Source organism: Scardinius erythrophthalmus, assembly GCF_964197995.2.
Source record: "Scardinius erythrophthalmus genome assembly, chromosome: 2".
NCBI classification, from domain to species: Eukaryota; Metazoa; Chordata; class Actinopteri; order Cypriniformes; family Leuciscidae; genus Scardinius; species Scardinius erythrophthalmus.
The window spans coordinates 8,231,531-8,244,893 of record NC_138222.1 but is presented as its reverse complement, the minus strand read 5'-3'; the positions used below and the strand labels follow the sequence as shown (position 1 = coordinate 8,244,893).

The window sequence follows — 13,363 nt, the reverse complement described above, 5'->3', positions numbered from 1 at the left end:
AGATGTGTGCATAGAAGTGACAAATTACATCTCTGGACTTTTAGATTAACGTTAACAGTGTTCTCCTTAACATTTTCCCTCTCTACTCAAACATTAATATTGATTGACACAAGCAAAATATTCTAAATATTACAAGTTCATTACAAGACATGTTTAAGAGATTATGAATTCTGAACATAACCTACAGATTTACAGGTGTTTACATGAGAGGTTTATGGAAAGAAATTAAAATGGCTTTCATTGTCAGAGGTCTCTCTGTCCCTGCATTAAAAGCTGAAGGTAATGGTGAAATGAGCAGGCTGCATGCTGCCCCAATAAATAAAAGGAGCTGCTGGAATTCATTTAGTGTAAAGCCATACTGGTTCAGCGGGTGCGCTCAGTCTGGGCAGTGGCAGATTGAAGATCAGCGAACTGAGGAAACAGCTTCTATGCATCTCTTGTCTCCAAATCTCAGCCTCTAGCCCTCTTCCCCAATCTGTTCTTAGATGCCTTGTGCTTCTGTTTTTGAATATCTAATTTCTTTGGCTCCTACACCTTCTTTTCATTCCTTAAAAATACATGAATTCATAAATTTGCAGACGCTCCGAGCAGGAGGGTGTTTGCATTGATTCCCAATCAAAGGTGAAAGAACCAGTTCAACAATGACGATTTAATTTTTATATTATTATTTTTTTGGAAAAAAGGCCTGTAGTTGATTTACCGTAATGTGTACTGGGAACTCTTCAGATAATGATTGAATAACTTTATTTTTTGAGCCTCTCCTCACAGCTTCTGGAGTTGATTTAATGGCAGGGATATGAAAGTGCAGGACTGTGTAAATCCACACCTCCACTCTCTCTTTTCTTACTCTTTCTCTGAGCTCATAGTAAAGGATAATCTTGATTTAACAAAATTATGTAAATGAATACACACATGCAATCCTGGAAAGAAAATCCACTTTGACAGGAAAGACAAACATGACTCTTTGTTAAAAGGCTACACTATGCACCTTTTCCCTGTTTATTGAGTAAGTTTAAATGAGTGGAGAAAATCAACACAGAGAAAATGCCAAACCCTCACTGTTACCTTTCACTGATCGCTTTTTGTATCTTCTACTTTCAGTTGGAGGGGACATTGCCATGGATGTACGCCTGGGTGGAGGACAGCTGGTCTCAGAGGAACTGATGACTTTGGGTGAAAGCCTATCCCAGACCAGCGACCCCTCCCTCAAACTCTTCCAATGTGCTGTGTGCAACCGCTTCACTACCGACAACCTGGAGATACTGGGCCTGCACATGAGCGCCGAGCGCTCACTGCCAGAGGAGGAGTGGAGAGCGGTGGTGGGCGACTCACACCAGTGCAAGCTGTGCCACTACACCACGCAGCTCAAGGCCAACTTCCAGCTGCACTGCAAGACTGACAAGCATGTGCAGAAGTACCAGCTGGTGGCACACATCAAAGAGGGTGGCAAGGGCAATGAGTGGCGCCTCAAGTGCGTGGCCATTGGCAACCCTGTGCACCTCAAATGTAATGCCTGCGACTACTACACCAACAGCCTGGAAAAACTGAGGATGCACACGGTCAACTCCCGCCATGAGGCCAGTCTCAAACTGTACAAGGTGAGTGACTCTGGTAGTCCTATACTAACCAAGCACCATGCTTACAAGTTTCAAGTCATTTTTCTGTCTATACTGAAAGCAAAAATGCTGATCAAAACTGCAATCTCACAAAAAAAAAAAAAAAATTGGTTCCAATAAGATTTCACTGTGGGTGGAGCTACCCAGTACAACACAACAACAAAATGCCTCATAGCTTGTTTTGGGAGGTTAGGACAGAAACTCTGATCAACATGGAAGAGGGTAGCATATTTTTGGTTAGGACACAATGTTACACTAACCACAGGTTTTAAACACCTCTAGTCTACTGTACGACTGAATCGACCAGCACTCTCCGTCTCTACCGTCGACTATGAGTGATGGCCCAGTGCAGTATATTAAGGCCTAATGCGCGTGCAATGAAGAGGGGAGAACAGGGGCACTTAGAGGGAGGGAGGAACATGGCAGGTCAGTAGGGTGGGGAGAAGGGCAGCTGATGAAATTGCTGGAAGAGAGGATGAAGAAGTGTGAAGAGACAGAGGTTTGGTGCTAATACCGTTCGGAGTGGGAAGGGCAGAATCGCTCTCGACAGCCGTATTGATTTTCGCCGGACTTGGAGCTTCACCTTCTACACTAATCATTCCATAATAGCCCATGGATGAACACTCTCTGAACAAATGGCCATAAATCTAACAGGCCTGATTCCATTTAGGCACCTATCCTGTGTGTCTAGGAGCCCAGCTCAGGCTGTGTTTAACCTAGACTGGCACGACTGCACACAGGGACTTCTCTCCTTAATTCTTCCTTTCTTTCTATCTCTTGCTCTCACATGCTCAATTGGATACTGAATCACGTTCCACCAGCAGCATATCACTGCCCAAACTTACTTGACCTTTATTTACTCTCCTTTATCAAGTGTTATACCTTTGGACAGTGAACAAAAATGTCAAAAATGTTACAGTAGTTGCAACCTACTTTGACATAATTCTGAGTGAATTAGAATATTCAAAAAGAAAAGAAAATGTAGGGTGGGACATAATTGCCTATTAACCAAACGTAGCCTAAAACAATTAGCTAAGCCGACACCACCTTAGTGAAGACAGCTGAAAAGAAAAGTGATTTCAGAGGCAGAGCTATGTTATGATATTTTGAAATAAAATACCTAGACTAGGTCCAGTTTACCATTGACTTCATTGAAAGTTTCCTGTTTGTAAACCTTTTACAGCCAGAGATATTCTAGCATTGTCAAGATTTGCCCTGGGCTGAGGGACTCTTGGTCAGCTGTTTCCCTGACAAACTAGTTTGTAATGGTAATTAGGGGAAGGCCAAAAACCAGCTTCCTCTGCATCTGGAGACGAGAGCAGACAAGCCAGAGCTGAGATTGTCTGCCATACTCAAGCTGGGACATGCATTGAGCATATTTACAAATACCACAATGATTCAAATATGCAACACAAGACTCCTGACATGCTTGGCTGACCTGTGGAGGCATTGCTGTAGTCAGGGGCCTCATGTAGCTCCAGGCAGGATTTGAGACCAAGGGAACCAGGTTGAGTTTTAGCATCAATGGTAAGCAATAGTAGACAAATATCTTATCTAGCCACTTACTGCAATTCATTGTGATGTATGGAGCTTTTTTTCTGGGGAATTCCAAAATTCACCTAATTCGTAGCATAATTAAGTCTACTGTTAGCACCAAAATGCTTTAGAAGCACCATAATATTCCTTCCGCTGCCGGTGCTCCTTTTAAAGATGGAGAGCTAGCGGAGAAGAGACTAGTCCACCTAACTGCAAATGTTCAATACTCTGTGGCAGATTAGAAATGTTCGACACATCCAAGCATGATAATTTGTAAGCTTTAAGCTGCTTAAAATGGTTCCTCAGCCCTAAAAGCCCCACTTATCCGAACAGAGGAAAAGAGAACCGAGTTGACTGACAACAGCATCAGCCTTGTAAGCAAGCAGCTTCCGTCAGTGGCGACAGGCCTACCCGCAAACTAAGACATTCACAGTTTGAGTTATAGCTGTATTTCATGACATACAAATGTGATTAGAGGACGATAAGCACATGTTGCTGCTGAGGTCTTGCTGTAGCATTGGTTTCTAACCCCAGAATGACACAAGCTTCACTTTGCAGTGAATTTATAGCCCTGATAGACATACTGACTGCCTGACATCAACAGTATAATTTGCTAGCTCAGCTATGCTGACTGTACAAGTAGTTACCCCCCCCCTCCTCCTGCACGCACACACACACACACACACACACACACACACACATACACACACAAAGAAATATGATACAAAATGCAAAAATTTTAGACCTCCTGCTGGGAGAAAATAAATTATCAAGTCAGCATAAACAGGCCCTAAGATGTGGTAGATCCTTGGGACACTTTGCCCAAATCAAACTGGTTTGCATTAAACAGGCCCTTTGTGTGCACAGCTCCGTAAATTGGAGTCTGTAATTACTGGAATTAAAAAGGAAGGTTTAAACTGAAGGCTAAGCTGGATGGGATAATTTGAGAGTCTGTGGTATGCGGCACATATTAGGGCTTTCTAAAAATACACCTTCCCCCACCACCCCATGGATTGGAATGTTCCGAAAGCCTTTGGAAGGCTTGGGAGAATTGTCTTAACCGCATGGACCACTGCACAGCAGGGGTGATGCTTCCCGACTTTGGTGTCTGTGGTACTGGTCTGAGTTCCACTCTGGTTTCAGACACACCCATCAGTCAGTTTTGCACTCATCTCAGATGAACTTTTACCTTCCACTGTTCCCTCCAAGTTCCCGCTCGCTGGCTGCTTTGTAGTGGTGAGAATGATGTCATGATGGTCACCCATAAGAATTTGCAGATGGGCCATACAACAATACCCAGGTCATCACAAAGCTTAGGCTTCTCAAGTTCTTAATTGTTGGTGGAACTTGCAATTTGCAAAATCAGAGATAGTTGCCACACATAGTTAATCTATGTATATTAAAGTGAATTTGAAATCAAGAGACCCTAATTGCTTTCTCAGTACACATTGCAGATTCCATTGTGCACATTTGATCTGTGCACATTATTCCAATTAAAAGCATTACCGATCCCTCATATTTTTCAGTCCCACTCCAACCACCTGTCATAAAGACACTTTTCATCCCTGACAGTTACATTTTGTGCTCATTTGATGTGCTGTTTCTCTTAGAAATACAGTACATCGTTACAGAAGTAAAAGTTGTGAATGCCATTTCATGATGATTTTAAGGGTACATATACTCCATGATCACTCATGTCTCGTCCTTCAATTTTCTCTAGCACCACTTTTATATACACAAGTATGTACACCACTACCCTGCAGTGTAGAGGACACATTCACTCGATATTTGAGATCTTGTTCATGCTGAGCAAGCATGTCTCAGGTGCTGGGCTGCACTCATGTCAGTCTTGAGTTGGAGACTTGGTTCTCCGCTCCAGACAGGATGGAGAGAGGCAGGTCTTCCAGGCAGGCCTATCAAGCAAAGAGGAGGAGCCTCAGGCTGGCTACCTTCCTTGTCTCAGGGGCCGGTACAATCTGGGGTAATTGAGATTGATTGGATGTTATTTTTCCTCTTGCAAATGTAGTCCATTAGCTTGGCACATGCATAATCAGTTTAGAGCACAGTTAACTGAATGTAATCATGTTCTTCGGTGTCTGCTCGCACAAAATCCACTCCAGATGCCGCTTGGCCGTGGAAAGAGAGGAAGAAAGTGCCGTCACTATCACATAGGGAATCTTTACCCAAGAAAGGCCTCATAACATTCACCCCCGCACCACCAGCACCAGTGTGCTGGTCTCGCTCCATTAAACACACAAACTATACAAACTGTGTGCTGCACACATTTACACACTCCCTGTACATGCACAGATATACACGCGCGCACACACACACACACATGCTCACACATTCTGTCATCTGTTCACTATAGCCCAAAACTCCTACTTAACAGAACCCTGTAGCACATGTTGATGTGCCTCAGCTATGCTAACAGCGCTTTGACTGCACTCCAAGCATGGCCCAGGATTCAGTACAAAACGTCTGGATTTTGGACTCTCTCTACTTATTTTTCCCTTCAGTGCAATGCAACCGGATCAGCTGGGGCGTGAGGAAGGAAAATGTCTACGCTCTGGAGAAAACAAAGAAAAAACACAGTAAAATAAAACAGACAGTAATGCGTAGAAGGGGGATTAACCGTAGTAGCTATACCGAAAGGTATTAATCTGCTTCTCAGATATTGTTCTACCCTTTAAAACTGAATCCTGATCAATACGGCTTACCATCTCCATTAATAATTATTATTTCTATCATGACTTATCCTCATCAGAGTAACTTACTCCAATCATCAAAAACAAATAGACTGAGAATGCCCTGGCTCCAGCAAGATTGTGTTTGTTTTTTATTATCAAATAAAAGTGCAGAGTAATTTCGAGTTAAAGTCGCAAGGGAGCATTTTACCACTATTGGTACGGCCCGTGGTTATATCTTTCATCTGTGGACAGTGAAGCTTAACCTCTATGCCAGAGAGAGCGCCACACCCAAACTCCATAAGTCCCTCCAGACATCAGTTAGAGATGAGACGGAGTGAAAGATGATGGGGGGGGGGGAGCAGGTCTGAGAGCGATAGAGAGAGAGAGGCGCTCGTTTAGATGGAGATACTCTGCTAATTATCATGGCTGGCCTGTGATTGTTCAGTAATAGTGCTCAGTGGGGAAAAAAGGTTTGCTGCTGTTCCAGGAAGGGCTGAGCTTTGATTTACCGGTAGTACCGCGCTAATAAAGCGCCCATTCCATATCCACAGAGCTTCTTCTGAGACATTCGGACTCCCTCCAGTCAGTCCTTATCACGTATATAAGCCCAGGTTTATAATTAGGAGACTCTTTTAAATTTGTATATATCATATTTATGTCTATTATAAGGTCTCAATGATGTAGATCCATGTCAGCACAAGGTTGCCCATAGGGTGCTGAACTCTGCCTCACAGAAGTCAAACAGAGGCTAAGCTCCCTTTAAGACAAAAGGCGGAGGGCTTTTCTCCAGAAGAGGAGTCGAGTTTTACTGAGAGAGCTGTCCGTTAGCGTGGGAGGAGCGTTATGCTGTGTGACATTGGTTTGTAGAGTAGTGGGCAGGCTTAAAGCTGTGTCTGGAAGTCTGCTGGAATTTCACAACTCCTTCAGCCCCCACCTCAGAAAAGCCAGGCGCTGACCCGTTGCACAGCTGCAGCTGATGATTATGCATGCATCTGCACCTATAAGTGTGTGTGTTCGTGCATGCATTCAATGGAGGGACCAGCAGCCAAACAGATACACATGGTAGGCCATACACAGTTTTCATATGTTGTCCTACAGTATATTACAAAAGTTGTGAGAGAGGGACAGGGGTATTTATATGGATTGCGAGAGAGAGCGTATCTCTTTGTAGAGAGGCCGAGAAGCTGATATTGTTGTGTTGTAATAGCTGTTTGTTTTGATTTCTGGCCCCCACCCCCGCCTCTCACTCTTTAGGCAGCCAGACAAGAGCAACTAAGCAATGCTTCTGCCACTGCTGAAGGAAGCTGTTGATCCTATTATCTGCTGCCTGATCAGCACAAACAGGGGATTGGAGTCTGATGAGGGACAGGGGTGTGCACATTGATCAGAGAGTATGTTACACCACAGTAGGAAGACACAAGATTGTGGTAGTTTGTAAAGTTTGTGTAGACATAGGCAGAAATAAAAAAAAACCCTGAGTATTTGAAACTTTGCCATGTAACTTCTCCTGCAACGTTTTAGCCACAGACAATTAAACCACAAATTGTACGGCTTGTAGAGTAGAGGTATCCTATACTTTTCTAAACAATCAGAATTAGTTTTTTTTCTGGCGAACAATAGCGTTAAGAAACCACCCAGAACACCTTAGAAGCTAAAAACGCATCTTTTCGCGTCTTTGTTGTTGTTGTGATTTATTCCCTCCTTCGCCTTATATTTGTGACTAACTCCGTCTGCGCTTCAACCGCCTGCATGTGTCTCGCTCTTTCCTCTTGCACATCTTTCTCGGCTCTTTGTCTCCCTTAAATCTAATAAACAAGGCAAAAACCTATTGTGCACAAAACAAACCAGCATGGGTCACAAGCTGGTGGGTGGTCCCTCTCCGCTGCTCTCATCTTAAGGTTAAATAGCTTTAATCCAACCAGCCTGGAAAACTAAATATTTCTTCAGCCAAATCTTCCTCCTTGTTTTCTCTCGATGTTTGCAACCTTTCCTTCTGTAATGCTCTTTTTAGTACGCTGAAGATCTGTGTCTTATAAAACACTTTAAACAATGGAATAGGATAAGCAATGGAAGTTACTGTAAAGTTATAACAAAGAAAGTTCTTTAAAGGTAGTCACTCGCACCATCACGCTAAGTAATCTATTTTAAATTGATGAGAGGAGTTATCTTGAGTGCAATTATGCTGTCGAGCATTAAACATGTTCAAGACTGACCTGACTTTTTTATGTAGTTATTTGACATTTAGTAGATGCTCTGAAGATATTTAAAAGTTCGCTTACTACAGCCACAATCCCCCTGGAGTTAAGTGGCTTGCTCAAGGGCACAATGTTGATAGGTCTCTGCAGTTCTTGCATTCATGGATTACACCCCCGGGTTTGAACCTCTTGACTTTTACGTTCTCGGTTCCCAGCGCAGATTTTTTTTAGCAAATTTGCCTGTTTATAACATGCCTTAATCAGTGTTTTATCTCAGTAGTGCCAGCCTCACTCTTGTAAGAGATATTATACAGTAGTTTTATAGTTTATATTGCAATCTCAGCCCACATCCCTCCGATCAGAAGCTCCTCAACCCGTCCCTCTACCTCCAACCCCTCTCTGGCGTAATGAGATTGCATGTTTGCTCAGTCATCAAAAATACTCTTTATTAGCCTAATTTGATCAGCTTGATGTATGTTTTTTAGTCAAATGTGTTTGTTAGTCAAATGTGAGTCAAATTAGTTTGAACAAATCCTTGAATGGCTTAGTCCCTGGATGGGTAAGGCCGAACCTTCTTACAGAAAGTGACCAAAGTAGCAAGTTGGCAGGTATGTTTTCTTTGAGGCAGACTTTGGGTGAGCCTTAGGAAGTAAGAGAAAGTGTTGGGGGGAAAGACAGTGGGTGGTAAAGAGAGCAACAGGCAGGCTTACTGGTTCACCAGCATCAATACATCAGTGACTTAGCAACCAGATTAATGGCCTGTGAGTGACCCAGGCCGCAAGGCTCCTCTCGGTGCTTAGTTGAAGGCAGAGCGCTGGAAAACACACTGTGTTTAGCTTTGGGCTGCTGAAGAGAGTCTTGGGAGAAATAAATCCACACATGAAATGAGGCTTTGGACCTCACTGTTTTTCACTCACCCCTCATCACAGTCAATGTCTCTCTTCTGAATATTCACAATGAAGTTCTGCTGAAATGAGGAAATCCACATCCTTCTAATGCTAGACAAGTTGGAGTGTTTACATGTGTGAGATCAAGGTCCACTCTACAGCAAGATAGTTCAGTGTGGAACAGATGGATGCTGGGACAAGGGTTTAGATCCTGCTGAAATAACCGCTTAGAATTTCCAGGCTGGGTTAGACTGGTTTATGACATTTAAGTTCTGGTCCAGTTTGTGCCAACAAAGTGTAACAGTTGAAGTTGGTCAGTCATCATGCTGGTTTATGCATGTAAGATACTGGTGCAGGTGGTAGCCATGCTGTTCAATTGGTTGTGAAATTGGTTTACCCAGAGATCCTTGCTGGTTGAGCTAGTTAAGAATCTACAACATTACCAACTCTCAGACATTTCTTGAGGTAAGCCTTGTGTAGGTCTAAAACTGCAGCCCAGGGTAAAAAATTAAATAAAATTAAGCCTGACTTCGCCCCACTGAGATGGACATTCATTGAGGCGTCTTATGCATGGCCTAATTGCCATGCACTGGAGTCCAAGGTTAGGACTGGGAGCTATAAATCTATCAGTGTTATGAGGGCAATGTTCTCACCAGATGCAGACTAAAGATTTTCATCCCTTTGTAATTAAGCAGTTCAGCCTGAGGTGTCATATGGTTTTTATTGGGGTCTCTGGAAAAAAAATCATTTCACACCTTGTTTTCTCATCATGTGCTTTTATGCATGTAAAAAGGGGGTAAACCAAGAAAAGTGACATGTAAAAAAAAAAAAAAAAAAAAAAAAAAGGAAAATGAGGGATAAAGGTAATATGTGGAGATGACGGTTTGTTGCATTAAAAGGCAGAGATGTGAAGTCATCAGCATCAGAAAGTGACTCATTTAGAGTTCAGTACGTTGTCCCCAAATACTCAGTTTCTTTCTTTCTTTCTTTCTTTCTTTCTTTCTTTCTTTCTTTCTTTCTTTCTTTCTTTCTTTCTTTCTTTCTTTCTTTCTTTCTTTCTTTCTTTCTTTCTTTCCTTCTTACTCTGTGTTCTAATGAAAAGAGGTTAGTGGGTAGACAGAAAATGTGAAGGCCAGAAACAGAGTGGTCAAGGAGTAGCACTTAATTTTTCAAGGTCAAACTTTCATTGCAAGTTTACAACCCTTGCATTCTCTGCTTTCAAACTCTAGTCGCCCATACAGGACTCCTAGTGTTTAAAATGCATGGTCACAGATATGTATCCCAACATTCTCTTTGAGGCTTTCTCTTTATGAAGCCCCTCCCACTGATGAGGTGAATTCTTAGGTCAGCCTCTCAGAGGTGCCTTATTTTACTAGCTGCAGCTGCTGAAAGTAGGAGAAACACTTTTGTTCTGTTGTTAAGTGGTTTCACACATTTGTGTATCATGAAGCATTTTTCAAACAGCAGTGCTGATTTATGAAGTGGAGATCTTGCCGCTGTGGGCGCAGAGATGGAACACAGAGACAGCAGAGGAACTCTTCAGCACACCCGCCACATTCCTCCACCCACTCCCCACAGGATCAACCAAACTCTCTCTCTCTCTCTCTCTCTCTCTCTCTTTCTTCATCCCCACAGCGTCACCACATTCAATCAACACCAGGCCTAAAATTAGGCTGCCGCAGACTTGATCGTTCGTTTGAGCGGGTTATGTCTGTCACTGTAAAAGAATTTCCTTAATTTATACTCGTTAGGTTGAAATGGTCTTGTTCTGCTAATTTGAACCAGAAAGCCTGTCTTTGCTACTGAATAAACGAGGTCTCAAGGAGATGTTATATTTTTGCCACTAGACAAGATTACTAGATCTTGGTATGCAAATGATTATTCAAATTATTGTTATATTAAATTAAGCGCTGAGAGAAGAGAGGGAGTGCCATATTAATGAGTTATATGAAGCAGGCTTTATTAAATATTTGTTGATGTTGCAAAGGGAGCAGCATGTGTGTATTAATTCAGCACTGGTTTGTCCCAGTGGATCCCTATATACACACATGCACACATACACCTGCTCACAGAATTACATTTTTGTTCGTCTGTTAGTCTGAGCAGATTTCTAGAAATCACCTTCTACTAGAGCATCACATTCAAAGTTATGAGATTCTCAGCTCTTGGTTGACCCTCAACCATTTTAAATATGGATTTTTGTTACTCTGCTTGCTATGAATAGGATATGCACTTTCCCTCTACGTTCTTTCAATCTGAAATATAGCTTGTTCTCTTCCATTCCATCTTATTTCTGATGAGTTCCTTCATTTCGTTTTATGGCTTGAGGAATCTTTCAAAATTTTCAAAATTACGGGCTGTAAAATCGCTGCCGTTTATTCAAAATCAGGTGAATAAAGCATTGAGTATGGAAGTGTTAGCCAAATTATTTCAAATCTCACTATAGACATATGCTGGCCCTCATGTTCAGGTCATTTTTTTAAATCATGAAAGCACAAAAATGTGCCTTATTGTTCAATCGTTCAACTGTTGTGTGATAGACAGGCCCTTTGAATTACTGAATGAGTAGATAGTTTATACCCTGTCAATCAAAAGGGTGTGGTAAAACATGACCGACTGTAAATCACACTGTGTGTGAAGAAAATCTCTCATGTTGAGTTTTAATTTAATGTGACAATAAGGCCTTAACAGCTAAAAACTGCTACACAAAAGCAGGTTCTATTTGACCCTATGAATTACCCGTAGTTCAAACCAGGGTTGCCAGATCTGCAGTTTTCCCTCACTAAACATTATCTGTAACATGCCTCTCATCCAATAATTGCAAATAGCTCTGTGCTTTGTTACTTCTAAAAAGAAACAAAGCGTCATCTTTCAAATTCTGTACATTTTATCAGGAAATTCAAACAATAAATGGCGTTTTGACGCTCTCAAATGTGACGTCAAGCAGCAAAGTATTTACTTGCACTTTAATACATTATATCTAGAAAAACGTGCATGAATATCAGAAGGTAAGTTGAAAGATACAGTACAACTTACTAAAATCTGTATCATGTCTCATGTAATCACTCAATCAGTGTTTCAACCCTGGAAAGATGTCAATAAAACAGATTGTGAACAATATCACTTAATGTTGATTTACCTCAGGAAAGTCATCCATTTGTTAGTTAGCTTTAAAAAAAATAGAGAGGAGCTTTATTTACTGTTAATTATATATGTATATATATATATTCAGCTTTTATTTGAGTGTAAATATTATATCTAGTTGAATATAGCTCTGTTGTCTCTAATATTATAGTGTACCAAATGAGAGGGTTCTCTGTATAGTTTGCAGCATTATTTGTTAGTTATTTTTTATCCATAAGAAAAAAAAAAACTATCGGCATCGGCCGATATCATTCTGAATAATCGGCTATCGGTATCGGCTGAATTTTTTTTATATCAGTGCATCTCTATTATATACAAAAATCAAACGCAATCTGCCATCTCTGATCAGAAGCAACAGCCATCAGAGCGAGGTTACGAAGGCTGAACAGGAAAAGCCATTAACTGCCAATCACTGCATCGATCTACAAGCCAGTCCACCACTACCATCACCACTGCCCCCCTTTTACTCACTTGCACTCTCAAACACTCCAGCACACACACAGCGTTGCATATTTGTGTCCACATTGCATGTTGTCATCAAGCTTAACAAGACACAACACAGAATTTTTTAAATATCTGAGTCAGAGCCCAATAATTTGTAATTCACTGTGGACTATTTCTGAAGAATGCTAGCCATCTTTAGCCATTCTTTAAAAGCATTATTTTCATTCTCCCAAAATATGGCTTCTCTATCCAAACTTGAGTCTTCAAAACAATTTGAATTACAACACAACAAAGCCACACATTTCCCAGGAAACCAGACACATGATGTATACAGCTTTGCATCAAACCAAGATCGTGCACAGCTGCCCCCTCTTCAGCAGTGGTCTCTGCGTTTTTGGATCCCAACATCAGATAAAATGGGAAAACTAATAGAGTTGGCGAAGGACAAAGGAAAAAAGGCGATTGATTTTTTTTCCCTCCTTTTTCAGTAGTGCCGTTAGGATGGAGGGTCTTTAGGAGAATATTTACCTACTTCCCAGCTTAATAGAGATGCTGTATATCAGAGGGTGATCAGGAGCAGAGGTCAGGACTGGGGGGAGCAATTAAAACCTGTGCATCTGCCAGTGCGGCCCGTCCCATTGTGTGCACTGCGGGCCGAAACAGATAGGTGTGCAGGGAGCAAGCAAAAAGGCAGTAGTTATTGAGCACAGTCTCATGTTATTTATTGAGCTTTACTGGATGAGACTCAGGCCTCACCTTGCCTAGACCAAACCCACACTGAGTTAGAGAGGCTTGCAAAAAACAGACCCACCTGTCAACTTTTTGTGTTATCTTTTTAGATATCTTCCTCT

The 13,363-nt window shown here is 41.8% G+C and overlaps 1 protein-coding gene across 3 annotated transcripts in view; it reads left to right on the top strand.

The window, feature by feature from the left end:
- The window catches only part of zfhx3b (zinc finger homeobox 3b), a 159,800-nt gene that overhangs the window by 74,582 nt on the left and 71,855 nt on the right, over window positions 1–13,363 (top strand). For all 3 annotated transcript variants that reach the window (XM_081358883.1, XM_081358881.1, XM_081358882.1), the window contains exon 3: window positions 1,102–1,598. In XM_081358883.1, coding sequence (XP_081215009.1) covers window positions 1,102–1,598 — 497 coding nt within the window. The remainder of the gene's footprint in view (window positions 1–1,101; window positions 1,599–13,363) is intronic.